At 45.3% G+C, this 13590-nt stretch overlaps 1 protein-coding gene across 1 annotated transcript; it reads right to left on the bottom strand.

Moving 5' to 3' along the window:
- Positions 1–880: 880 nt before the first annotated feature.
- Positions 881–11744, bottom strand: LOC136047649 (C-terminal-binding protein 2). The gene is made up of 9 exons (XM_065734940.1): positions 11694–11744; positions 10918–11072; positions 10679–10823; positions 7561–7767; positions 6747–6961; positions 5830–5960; positions 5563–5690; positions 4871–4991; positions 881–3871 (listed from the first exon to the last, which is right to left on the bottom strand). Exons 1-9 carry the CDS (start codon positions 11740–11742, stop codon positions 3700–3702), a joined length of 1323 nt encoding a protein of 440 aa, XP_065591012.1. The 5' UTR covers positions 11743–11744; the 3' UTR covers positions 881–3699.
- Between the last annotated feature and the right edge of the window lie 1846 nt (positions 11745–13590).

The following is a 13590-nucleotide window of genomic DNA, read 5'->3' as shown; positions in this document are numbered from 1 at the left end:
TTAAAGAACTATGAAGAACTTAGGAATTTCCAAGATAAGAAATGAAATACTTAACTGTTTCAAAGAGGAACTGGTTATTTCTCAGCCTTCTTGAAACACTTATTTAACCTAATGCTTTGAAAGAAAGCCAGCCACACTTTCAATTTGTGAGAGGTCAAATAAGTAAATACTGGGCTACGTCCAAATCTGTCTCTTAACCCCTGAAGATGGCTGCTTCTTCAGTCTGTCACCTCCAGTCTTTGTTGATTGTGAGTTCTCCAGAATCCAAAGGAAGTCATTCACCACTGGGATCTAGGGAATAACTGTGGAAAACCCAACCCATCTAATGTGAGAAAAGCAGGACTGATAGAATTACCTGTACAGGTTTGTTTTTTTACTTTTATGCCCCCAACCCCCTGCAATGTATGCTATATTTCAGGCCACCACTTCCACAGACAGCAGCCACATTCTTTGGAGAAGTTTATTAAAATATATTCAAGAAGTAATCAAACATTATCTAATAAGTCAGGAGAGAACTGAAGTGAGAGAAACATCTGTACAGAGGACAGTGCTGTAAGCTTTTGTTTACATGCTTTATTTCAATGTTTCACAGTTTAGTTATTGTCTACAAAAATATATTTCTGAAACTCTGAGTCCTCTATAAAAAAGCTGGTCAGCAGCAGTGATCCTGACAAACAGAATGTACCTTGGGACAGTATAAGCACCTCCTGTAAGCAGGTTAGTGAAGGTAGGGTACTCCTGCCTCACCCTAGGAAACTTCTGTTCTTTGGGAATAAAGCTCTGCACTAGTTCTGAATGAAGGTATTTTAAGAGAGGAAAAAAAAATCCTTCCACTTCTGTATACTGCACTAAAATTAAAAGGAGGAGCTGTGAGTCAGAGGGTGCTGTTAAAAGGACTTGGCACTCATGGGATGGAGAAGACCACAGGATACTTCAGTGCTGGTCATTTTTTCTATGAGCTGTCTGTTCCAAACAGCCTTTGGTCTGGTGATGGTAAGTTCAGTCTACACACAGATGTACAAATGGCATACAAGCAGGGTAATTCTAGACACACAAAGAGAGCCCTAAACTGAGGTCATCATCAAGGTTCTGTTCAATTTTTACCTCAGCATTTTCTGCTGAGGTGCTCATCAAGACAAATGTTGCCTTCATATCCAATCACTCTGCACAGTGTCAGATAAAGCAGAGGCACTGTCATGTCCCACCCATAAGAGAAGCAAAGGGATGCCCAGAATCACAAATACAATCACCAATGTGTCAGCTTCAACTCCTCAGTACCCATAAAAAAGTATTTCTTACAGCATCAATTAGTTACTCTTACGTTTACTAATCATTAAATAAAAAGTATATATGCGGACTTTAACAGAAAACATCTTCCTTGCATCGTGCTCTAGAGAGGAATGCACTCTGATTCTCTGCGATCTCTTAAGGTCAAAACTAGAAGCACCTTATCTCAAAATAATCTGCAGGCATGAACCTCTGCGCAGAATAGGAATTTTTAACAGCAAATAAGGAAACAGTAGTTATTAACAGACTGCTTCCCTAATGCAGTAATAGACAGATCAGCTCTCAGTCCCTGAATGAAACTCTTTTCCCCCATTTGTCTGTCAGAAGAATAGCTTTCTGAGTTAACAGTTTACAAAATGAAGGTCACCTAAAAATTATAGGAATCAGAAAAGAGCTGCTGGTTTTTAGGTACAGCTCAAATCGAAGTGCTTCTGAGCTCTAAGCTTTCATTCAGAATTCTCCCGAAACTTGCCACTAACACCAGTACCAGTCTGACCTGGTAAACCTGAGCAGCCAAGGAGGTATATGGATTTTAATTAGAATCAGCATCATCCACGAAACACAGAAGCCAAGAACCCTCACTAATACAAATACCTTATTAAAAAAAAAAAAGACACTCAATGCTAAAGAACTACTATCTCACTAATGCTACACAGTTAAAAAGTGTTAAACCTGCAAATAAACCCCTGAAGCTTACATCTTATTTTTCTTTGAGTTTTTTGTTGTTGCTGTATTTGCATGGTTGGAGGAGCAGTGGCAGTGCAGACAGCTGGACACAAGGGAAAGGAATGAATCACTTCATCATATCAACAGTAAGCTAGATAGTAAGCTATATAAACACAGTGTTGGAGAATAACATAAAAACAGGGAAAAGCCTGAAATCTTTGCTAGTCTGAAATCTTTGTTCAACTTCTTGAATTTTGAAGAGCCAAAACAGATGATTTTGTCCACCTGTCAAAGCATGTTTCCAATCTGGTCTCACCTATTCAGCTCCCAGTCACAGACACACAAAAAGAATCAAGCAAGGCATTCAAAACCATACATAGGGTATGCTTCCTGTATAGCACCTGGTGTAACAGAAGATATATAAAGGAACATTTAGAATTAAGGAAAATCCCCTGGGGAATCTTTTTGCTGAAGACTCCACACCCCCTTCAAATAAGTGAATCAATCATTTGGGACATAGAAACAGGAAAAAGCTTCAGAGTAACAATCCTGCCTTGGCTTTGGGTGATTATGTAACTGTGTTCTCTTCTCCTTTGTATGAATAACCCTGTATGAATAGTCTTTCTCTACATGAATAAGCCTTGTGATACTAAAAAAAAAAAAAGATTAATTTTACTCCACCCTCCACTGAAGATACAACATATGCTATCAGAGCTACACTAACTAGACTAAATTTGGTCAAGCCTTAAAAGCTTTCTCCATCAGCAGAGACTAGTGTCACTAGCACTGGTGTTACTTCTAATTGGTGCAGTTATGCCTACAAAATTCTGTAGAACAAAGCTTAGAATTTTAATATAATATACTCTGTGAATAAACAGCGTCATCAGACTGAGGTACGTGTGTGCAAGGAACCAGCAACTGCAGCTGCAAATTATTGCTACTTGCTGACTCCCAGTGCAATTTTTTCCTATTTCTGCATTTTCTTGCCTTCTCTGAGGTACATTCACATAGATGAATTATTCTGAAGCCCTACAAACACAGTGGTCACTAGAACATATTTGATGACTTTTTAAACTCATTTCAAATTATTTACAAGGCTGACCTTGAAACTGTTACTTTTACCTTCAGGCCCAGTACTGCATAGACTAAACTTACGGTCACGAACAAGCTCTGCTTGCACTGTCCGTTCTCATAGAAAACCTTAATTTAAAAAAGCAAGGTAATGAACAGAGCTGAAGTTGCATTTACTGACAGCATAATACAGACAAGTCACAACTCTCCAATTTATTTATCTTTTTCTGGTATTTCCCATGTCTACGCTTTGAGAGGTACAGCCAAAAGGAACTTACACTGCTACAACTGAAAAAAAATGCCCTGAAGTCTGCTGTTATGGATATTGAAGGCCATCCCTGATCAGGCAGCATTACCTCTCCTATATTCAAGTCCACTAGAACAGTTTCCTATCACAGACAACTGAGGCAGACATATAGGGAAAAAAACACTGGCTAAACCAAGTATTTCCAAGGGGAGGCAAGGCCACTGCTGCCCTGCCCCAGAGAAGGAGAAAGATTCACTGAGAGATTATAACTAAAAGGGTTACAAAATAAAGGCAAGAGCTAGTTTGCCAGTAATGAAATGCATTGTCCTGTCCTGCATTAACAGGAAACAGTCTCTGCGGTGTATTAAAGAAAGTCCTAGCAGAAGATACTTTTTTTTTTTCCTGCTACCAGAGAACAGAAGATGCTGCTACTGATCAGCAGGAATCTCTCTGTCTGCATCCAGTTTGCTTGTCTCTCCTGGGGAAGGGGTACGTGGTGCCGAGTGGGAAACAGAAGGGATCCCATGAGCTACAATCCCTTCCACTACTGGTGGTTCTGGTAGCCCAGGGGTGGTTACTCCCACTACTCCTGGAGGAAACCTGAAACCAACAGAAACAGAAATTACATGCTGGTCTAGCAGTTACACAGGGGAAAGGAGCTGTGTGTGCCCTCAGGCAACTGCTGAATACAAATCCCTCTTTTCAGCAGAGCTGCTTCAAAACAGAACACGGAAAGTCTCCAGAGCTCAACAGTAGCAGTTATCACCCATTACCAAATTACATTTGTTCTCAGACAGGCAGGGGCAGTTCTAAGTCACACACTAAGCATTTGTAATACAAGTGCAAAATTCATAACCAGTGGGAAACAGCATGAGGCACAGTATGAAGGCAGCCTGAAGAGCTGTCCTCTCCAACAACAAAGGAACATAATGTACCACCTATCCTTCACTGGGCTCCAATACAGAAAAGAGCTAAACTAGAATAACTGTCAAAATAAGACAAAAATTAGTAAAGACACCTATGAATTGCTAATGAACCCTGTACTTCCATGTGGCCTCCTCGTACTCTCCTACTCCATAATTATATCAGAATATGTGTAGATATCTCAGAGAAAGGAAGAGAATATATTTCCTATTTTACAGACAGGAGAAAAACAGCTGGGAAACAACCTACCCACAGTCAATTGGCAGGTCTGTAACAACCTGAAATATAACCTATTTAACCTAAATCTACTGGACGATGTCTTTTTAAAGTCTACATCTGTGCTACAGGTAAGAACCATGTTTTACTCACACAGCAACAGCAATATACACACCTTCTAAATGTTAAGATCCAGACCTTTTTTCAGGCATCCAGCAGGCTTTCTTATATTAAATTATCTATTGGAAAGGTCTTGCAAGAATTAGGAAAAATTAACCAGTACCCAGCTAGAACTAAGAATGTCCACGAAAACATTAAATCCTAGCATGGTTTCAGAGGTGCTGCTGTACAAAAGCATATCTGCTTGCAGGTACAAGTAGTTCTCAAACACCAACAGTGATGGTTGACCTACTGCAGCACTGTCTGGAAGCAGTAACTTGGAGAACCTATGTATCTCACCTGTATGCTGCAGCTCCGTTGAGTTCTGGGTGGACACTTGCAGGATCAATACCAGACCACTGAGCTGCTAACAGCAAATACTCCTTATTAACACAGTTTCTCAGAGCGTCAGGTATATGACCTGTGGGAGCACCAAGAACGACAAACAAAACCAAGAAACAAATAAAAACAGGAGACAAATAGCAGGGAAACAGGAGACAAACAAGAAAAGTGAAAAGGAAATGCTCAGTATCTTTTCCATCTATTCCCATATGATAATAATGGGCAGGGGAGACTCAACAACATAGGAAACCGATCCTTCCTTTCCACTTCTGTGACCCTGCGGAAATCTCTGGCCACATAAACTGCAATTGCCAAGGCTTACCTTCCCTAAGAGACAATCTACACAACTCCAAAAAAAGGTGTACAAAGTAACTATAAAAGGAATTATTGCAAAAGATTTAGAAAATGTGGAAAGTAAGAGACTAATACTCTTATGCCTTCCCAAGGAAGGAAAGTGCCACTCCAGCATTAGTTTCCAGATTCTCAAAAGGCAAAGAGACAACTAGCAACTTACACTCCAGCTCCAGAAACTATTTACAAGCCTAATTTTTAAAGGACAATTAGCAGTTCCAAATCCATTGTACTTGCAGTGAACTAACAGAAAGACTCCTAATCCAACAGCAGCTGCAGAGCACAGTCTTCCTCATTACCTGTAATAGCTCTGCGGATCTCTTTAGCTGCATCTTCTCTGGATTCAATGGAAGCCTGCTCACTGTACCAGGCAGTGTGTGGGGTGCAGATCACGTTGGGTGCATCTTTTAAGGGCCCCTGAGCAAAGCTGTGGGGGAAAAAAAAGTGGTTTCTCTTCTGAAGTGATAATCCCACCCATCCTCTCAATTATCACTGTAATTTAAATAAAAAAGAATCATCCACTGCATTAATCATAGGATAACACAGGCATGCAGATGCAGTTTTACCTGAAAGGCTCAGACTCGTGTACATCCAGTGCTGTTCCTCTGATTCTCCCCTCTTTCAAGGCTTGTGCTAAGGCTTTCTCATCAACCAGCCCTCCCCGGGCTGTGTTCACTAAAAAGCAGCCCTGGCGCATCTGGAAGAAGAAAAACATTAAGTGGGTCGATAAAGAGACTTTTCAGGAGAGCAAAGTGAATCTTGGGAAGTCTACTGGAAATGAGCAGCAGCCTGCAGTGATTAGATGAGGCCTGGACGAACTAGGAGTGCTCTCACTGCAAAGCTAACCACGGGGGAAATGCCTGCAAGCAATGCTTGAGAAATTTGCTTTTAAAATGAACAAATAAAAACCACAAGACAGCAAGGGCAAAAGTGGAACTCTCAAGTTTTGCACTCCATATTCATCCTACTACTTTAAAAAAGAAAGAGGACATGAATCAAGTACACAGCTATACAAAACTGGACTATTATATCCAGGTATGTCTCGTGAAAGCACTGAAAAGCATTCACAAACTACTGAAGTAGAGCCCGAGACTGGCTTTGCAGTGGGCTTGGGCAGAAAGACTCTGGCAGAGCTGTGTAAAGAAGCTTATAGACCCAGACACACCAAATCTGGTTCTAACCATTACAGCCAGTTATGATTTTTAAAGGTAATTTGAAATTATTTAATCACTTAAAACATTCTTAGTAACAATTCTTAACAAATTACTTGTCAAAAAAATAGTCCTATTTTTCTCTTAATAAGAAATTCTATAAGCACAAAGCACAGGCACCCAGATCCACATGCTCCCAGCCTCCAAAGGCAGCAGGAGGCACACGGTAGAGGCAGCAGGATTCACACGCTCTCAGCCTCTGTGAAAGCAGCAGTTTTTGTTTGCATTCATTTCCACAGTGTTCTGTGGAGGAAATCAAGCTCCTGCTGCACCTGTTTAATAGTGAAGTCATTGATGAGGTGATGGTTATGTTCATTCAGGCTGCAGTGCAATGTGATGCAATCGCTGTGCATTAGTAGATCCTGCAGGGTTCCTACTCGTTGTAAACCCAAGGATCGCTCCACTCCATCCGGCAGATAGGGATCATAGAAAATCACGTTGAAGCCAAAGGACTTGGCTCGCAGAGCCACTGCCTGTCCAACTCGGCCTTCACAAAAGAAAACCCACAATCATCAAGGAAAGGTAAAACAAACTTTAAAGACAAGACACTGGGGTAGACTGGGAGCCTACGCTGGAGTTTACTGCCAAGGCCCAAGGTAATGCAGCCCTGAGCATTCCTAGGATTGCCATAGCAACCCAGAGTAAGCAATTCAGTGTGGATCCCATGTGGCTAATTCTAGTTCTTCCCCATGCAATGGCATAAAAGCAACTCTGTTTTTCAAACCAAGCCTGTACCCTGATTCAGAGGCAGTAAGAACTTGAACGAATTGGAAGCTTCCAGGCAGCTCTGTTACTGATACAGAGTAATATATAGTATACAGGGAAACAGTCACTGAGAAGAGCTGTCTGAATGTTTCAATTCTCCTAACAATATGAATAAGGAAAGAAAATCCCCAAACCCATGACATTCACCCAATTCTTCAAGATGCTCATCATCACTGAATAGGGCACTATCATTTCTTATGAGTCAGTGTGTTTCACAATGAACAGCTGTAGAATTATTATTTTTTTCTCTCCAATCAGTGACTCTTTAGGTTCCCAAAGACATTCAGTTTACTTTTCAGTCTAACAATTCCCATCACTTACCTAGTCCAATGATGCCCAAAGTCTCCCCACGGATACGCACAGCACCTCCAGCCACTTCTCGAATCTGCTCTACGCTGGAGGCTCGGTTCCCCTCCCGCATAGCCTGATGTAGCCAAGTAACACGACGATAGAGGTTCAAGATATGACAGAGGGTGGAGTCAGCAGTCTCCTCAACTGAGGAGGAAGGGATGTTGCAAACTGCAATGCCTACAAAGCCATTGAGTTCATATGAGATTTTTATCATCACAACACTACACCAAAACAAAAAACTCTTTAGGCAGAAGCACTGAAACATAATTCAGTGTTCCAGAACTACTATCAAGAAAAGCAGAACTCATTCTATAGCAACACAGATATGGACCAGCTTTTTAACCCCAAGGGAATAATATCATCCCTTCCTTATATATAGAAAATAATTTGACACCCTAACCAGAAAAAACAAAAACAACAACAAAAAAAAAACACTTGTCAAAACAAGGCAACTTTTCCTCCTCAAAGTCGACTGTCCATCTAAAAATTAGAAAGAAAATTTAGGTAATGGTTGAAAATTCAGCAGTGCTCCACTGGAGATGTTCAACTAACTTCAGATCACACTTTCATCTCTAGCCAACTTGGAAAGCAAAAGCTATGCACAATCCCACATCATTCCTTTTACCTACTGAACACTTTATAACGGTGTTAAAATGCCACACATTTTGTTTGGAGATGAATAGAGCAGACAGGGGAAACCCAACTAACAATTTAATTTCACTAGTTACCAGCTCATTCAACTTCACAGAAGTCACATGCATTCATCTCTTACATAACTAGGCACATATTTGAGTGCTGCAATGGATGGCTACAAGCTCTTCAGAAAGGATAGGCAAGGAAGCAAGGGTGGTGGCACAGCTCTCTATGTTAGACAGTGCCTTGATGTCACTGAGCTTGTGGCTGGGGATGATAAGGTTGAACCCCTATGGGTAAAGATCAGGGGATGGGCTGACCAGGCAGTCATCCTGGTAGGGATCTGTTACAGACCACTGAACCACGACAAAGAGACAGATGAGGTGTTCTAAGAGCAGCTGGCAGAAGCTGCATGACTGCCAGCCCTTGACCTCATGGAGACTTATGGGGGACTTCTTCCCTAACATATGTTGGGACTACAACACAGCACAGAAGAAGCAGTCTGGGAGGTTTCTAGAGTGTATGGAAGATAACTTCTTTCTGCAGCTGTTGAAAGAGCCTACCAGAGGAGCTGCCCTGCTAGACCTGCTGTTCACAAACACAGAAGTATGACGGGAGATATGGAGGTCAGGGGCTGCCTTGGACAGAGTGACCATGAAATGGCAGAGTTCTTAATTCTTGGTGAAGTCAGGAAGGGGGACAGCAAAACTGCCACCATGAACTTCCAGAGGGCAGACTCTGAATTGTTCAGGAGACTAGTGGAGGGGGTCCCCTGGGATTCAGTCTTGGAGAGTAAAGGGTTCCAGGACAGCTGGTTGCTCTTCAAGAAGGTCATGAAGGAACAGGAGCAGGCTGTCCCCCTGAGCCACAAAATGAGCCCGTGGGGTAAAGAGGGAGCTTTTCTTGAGGCTTTGGGAGAAAAAGAGGCTCCATCTACCTACTGTGGAAGAAGGGACAGGCAACTCAGAAGGAGTACAAAGAAATTGTTAAGACGTGCAGAGAGAAAATCAGAAAGGCAAAAACCCAACTTGAACTCAACCTGGCCACAAAGGTAAAAGGGAACAAGAAACTCTTCAAATTTACCAACAGTAAGAGTAGGACCATGGAAAACCTTCATTCTTTTCTGGATGAGGCTGGAAACATGACCATGGAAGATAAGGAAAAAGGCTGAGGCTCTCAATGCCTTCTTAACATCTGTCTTAATAAAAGTCAGACCACTTATCCTCAGGGTACTACACTCTCTGACCTGCAAGTCTCAGCTGGGGAGCAGAACAAACCCCCACAATTCAGGAGGAAATAGTCAGAGCCCTACTACTCCAACTGGACTACCACAAGTCCACGGGGCCAGATGAGATTCACCCAAGAATGTGGAGGGAATTGGAGGAGGTGATAGCCAAACCTCTTTCCACCACTTATCAGCATTCCTGGTTAACTGGTGAGGACCCAGAATGCTGGAGGCTTGCCAACGTGACTCCTATCTACAAGAAGGGTTGTAAAGAGTATCCGAGGAACTACAGGCCTGTCAGCCTGACCTCAGTGCCAGGGAAGGTTACGGAGCAGATTGTCCTAAGGGAGATTGTGCAGCACCTGCAGGACAACCAGGGGAACAGGCCTAGTCAGCACGGGTTCATGAAGGGCAGATCCTGCTTGATCAACCTGATCTCCTTCCATCTGGTCAATGAGGAAAAGGCTGCTGATGTAGTCTACCCAGTCTTCAGCAAAGACTTTGACTCTTGTCTCCCACAGTATTCTCCTGGAAAATCTGGCAGCCCATGGCTTAGACAGGTACAATCTCCGCTGGGTGAGGAACTGGCTGGAGGGCTGGGCCCAGAGAGTGGTGGTGAACTGAGTTAAATCCAGCTGGCGACTGATCACAAATGGTGCTCTTCGGGGGTCAGTGCTGGGGCCTGTCCTCTTCAATATCTTTCCTGATGACCAGGACAAGGGCACTGAGAGCACCCTCAGTTAGCCTGTAAATGACACCAAGTTGGCTGCAAGTGTCAATCTGCTGGGGGTAGGAAGGCCCTACAGAAGAATCTGGACAGCTGGGCTGAAGTTCAACAGGACCAAGAGCCGTGTCCTCCACTTTGGCCACAACAACCCCATGTAGGGCTACAGGCTTGGGACAGAGCAGCTGAAGACTGTGTAGAGAAGACGAACCTGAGAAGTTATCTAGATACTGAATTTAAGTTTCTGAACTCCAGACAACTGCAGAGAATCTGCCTCTGAAGCAGTGAAGTTTGAGATCTAAGAATCTTCCTTTCAGGTCACCTAACAGCTCAGACATTTCCCTGCTTCTTAAATGTGGAGCTCCATGGAAGCTCCCACTGAGCAGCTCCAAATCTTTTTACATAAAGGTTTCAAATGTTCTCACTTGTAAAAACAGAAAAGAAGTACAGAGTTCAACTCCCCGTTCAGTTCTGATCATAACAGAGCCCACGTGACATCATCATACCTAATTCTGCAGCAGATTTGATGTCAACATTGTCATAGCCACTGCCAATACGCACAATGACCCTGAGAGCTTTGAATTTCTCCAGATCCTGACGAGACAGGGTAATGGTATGATACATCAGAGCTCCTACTGCCTCATTCAGTACCTACAACAACAAAAAAATCCAAATCGATCTCTGCTTCCTTACTCATAGAGGCAGAGCTTTATATTACAGTGCTTGCACATTTTTTCTTCCCCACCTTCTCATGGATTTCCTGCGTTGACTGAGCATCACAAAATGCAACTGTAGCAACATCCTTCAGGATGGGCATCTCCACAGTGCAATCTCTTCCATCCAGGAGCGCAACCAGTGGCCGCGATGGCATTGGGCCATTCACTGTAGGAGGCCGTATGCCTATTAAGAAAGTTCACAGGAGTGATTACACAAAAGATAAGAACTCTTGAGCACTCACTTGAAGTCCAAGAAAATCCTCAACAACCAGGAAATGAATCTAGGACAAAAAATAAATAACACTCCTGTGCCATTATTGATTTACTGATTCAATTTCTTTTTCTTTTTTTTTTTTTTTTTTTAAATAAAGCTCGATAAGTAACAAGGTAACAGAAATGATCTACTTGCCAGCACATCACCTTACTCTAGAATCCTGAAACCAGCAACAGTTGGTTCAGGTGCAGCTTACCTTACACCACCTCCCTCCAGCTCAGCATTCCCACGAACCAGCTCTGTTCCCTTAAGAGTCCAGAAGGACCCCTGTGTTAACGGTGTCCCAGACAGACACCCCCCCCCACCGCCCCTTTCCGGGCTCCGAGCCGCCCGCGGCTCAGCGCCAGGCACGTAAACGACGCTGAGGAGAACGGAGTCGCGTACGCAGGAGGACGGCCGGGAAGAGGCCGAAGGGGCCCCGCTGGGGAGAGGAGCGTCGAGGCCCGATCCCCGCCGCACAGAGGCAACTGCGGCACAGGATCGGGCAGCCCACGCGGCGCCGCCTCAGTCGAGGGGCGCCCACCGCCTCACCTTCGCAGATCCGGTCCAGCCGCTGCCGCTTCACTTTGTGCCGGTCCATGGGCCGCGCCGCGCCGCCGCTCAGCGCCGCGGAGGAACGCAGAAGGGCAGGGCCGCGGCCCCGCGCCGCGCGGCCCAGCAGCCGCAGAGGCGTCGCAGACGGAGAACCCCTCGCTTCCGCTTCCGGCCGCCGCCGGCGCGCGACACAACGCCGCGTCCCACAAACCTCTGCGGCGCGGCCGCGAGGGAAATCCCGCGGGGCGAACGGGCGTGCGCAGCTGCGGTGGATCTTCCCGCTCCTGCCCGCCCGGGCTCTGTTTGTGCTCGATCGCGGCCAGCCCTGAGCCGCCCGAGTCCCACGGGAGCGGCGTCCGCCGTCGCGCCGGGAATCAGCGCCCCGCCCGCACGGCCGCCGAGTCCCGACCCTGCCGGCAGTCACCCTCCTCCCGCGGGTAGTGAGGAGCCGCCCCGCTCCGCCCCCCGCACCGGGCGTGACCTGCGCGGCCTCGCGGCGGTGCCCCTTAAGGGGCAGAGGCGTCGCAGTAGAGGGCGGTGTTACTCGTTCCGTTCCGGGGGGAAGGCGGTCGTGGCGGCCCCTTCTGATCTGAAAACGCCGTATCCTTCCAGGAGAAGGTGGCGTGGTTGGGCTGTCCTGTGCTTCTACCCTGGTAGTACCAGAAGGAAGGTCTCAGTGGTTTGCTTCCAGAGCCAGAAAAGGGGTGTGAGCACTTATCTCCGTAAGCGTATGTTATGCACATTTGGAAACTGAGTGGAAACTGAGCTCTGAGCATACCCATTCCACATTCACGTTGTTGTTGAAACAGTTTAAACCAATAAAAAGGACAAAACTGGAGGGGAAAAAAAATAAAAAAGCTGAGGTGGAGAGGTGGTAAGATTAAAATTCATACAGGCACTGACCCAGATGCATGTGGAGGGTCTGCCAGCACGGAGTGCATCTTGACTGTCAGGTAGGCTACAGAGAGAAACAGTCACCACAACCCAAAAACCCTCACACATCACAGCAGTGATGGCCAGCTGCAAGAATGCTGAACAGTGATGCATGCCACATCAGCTGTAACTGTAGACCCTGTGGAAGCCCCTGAAGACCCTATGGAAACATAATTTTTGCTCCACTCAGGGCACTTGGCCAAAGCAAGTCTTCTCAGACCACGCCTGTCCTGCCCATAGTCTTTTAGTCAGTGAACTGTCTCCTGTACAACAAGCAAGATTCTTCCCTCCCTCACAACATCCATGGGACAAAAAGTTCTTGTGCGTAAGGGCCGTCATCCAGGAAGACCCCAGCAAGCTCAAAAGGCAGACCCATGTAAGCCTAATGAAGTTCAATAAAGCCAAGCGCAAGGTGTTGCCCTTGGTCATGGCAATCCTCGATACGCATACAGACTGGGAGAAGAACTCACTGACAGCATCCCAGCTGAGAACTTCAGAGCCCTGGTAGATGAAAAAAACTTAACATGAGCCAGGAGTGTGTGCTTGCAGCCCAGAAGGCCAATAGTACCCTGGGCTGCATCAGGAGAGGGGTGGCAAGAGAGCAAGGGAGGGGATTATTCCTCTACTCTGCCCTGTTGAGGCCCCAAGTCGAGTACTGCATCCAGGTCTGGGGCCCCTGGCACAGGAAAGATGTGGAGCTTTTGGAGAGGGTCCAGAGGAGGGCCACAAAGATGATCTAAGGGCTGGAGCACCTCTCCTATGACGACAGACTGAAGGAGCTTGGCTTGTTCAGTGTGGAGAAGAGAAGGCTCCAGAGTCACCTCCCTGTGTCCTCCCAATACTTAGAGGGAGATTATAAACAGAAGGCAGACTGACTTTTTACACAGCCTGATAGCAATAAGACAAGGTGAAATGGTGGTTAGAAGCATCTCCATCTGCGTCTGCACAGATACATGCAAAA

The sequence above is a fragment of the Cyrtonyx montezumae genome, unplaced genomic scaffold (assembly GCF_038088225.1).
Source record: "Cyrtonyx montezumae isolate F1298 unplaced genomic scaffold, pur_monq_1.0 scaffold_18, whole genome shotgun sequence".
Lineage (NCBI taxonomy): Eukaryota > Metazoa > Chordata > Aves > Galliformes > Odontophoridae > Cyrtonyx > Cyrtonyx montezumae.
This window is presented reverse-complemented; position numbering and strand designations above follow the sequence as displayed.

Coding starts and splice junctions, on each gene's coding strand:
- LOC136047649 (XM_065734940.1), bottom strand. CDS start 11,742: ATGGACCGGCACAAAGTGAAGCGGCAGCGGCTGGACCGGATCTGCGAA. Junction 10,824..10,917: donor CGCAGGAAATCCATGAGAAG/GTGGGGAAGAAA, acceptor TTGTTGTTGTAG/GTACTGAATGAGGCAGTAGG. Junction 6,962..7,560: donor TTTGGGCATCATTGGACTAG/GTAAGTGATGGG, acceptor TCTTTTGTGAAG/GCCGAGTTGGACAGGCAGTG.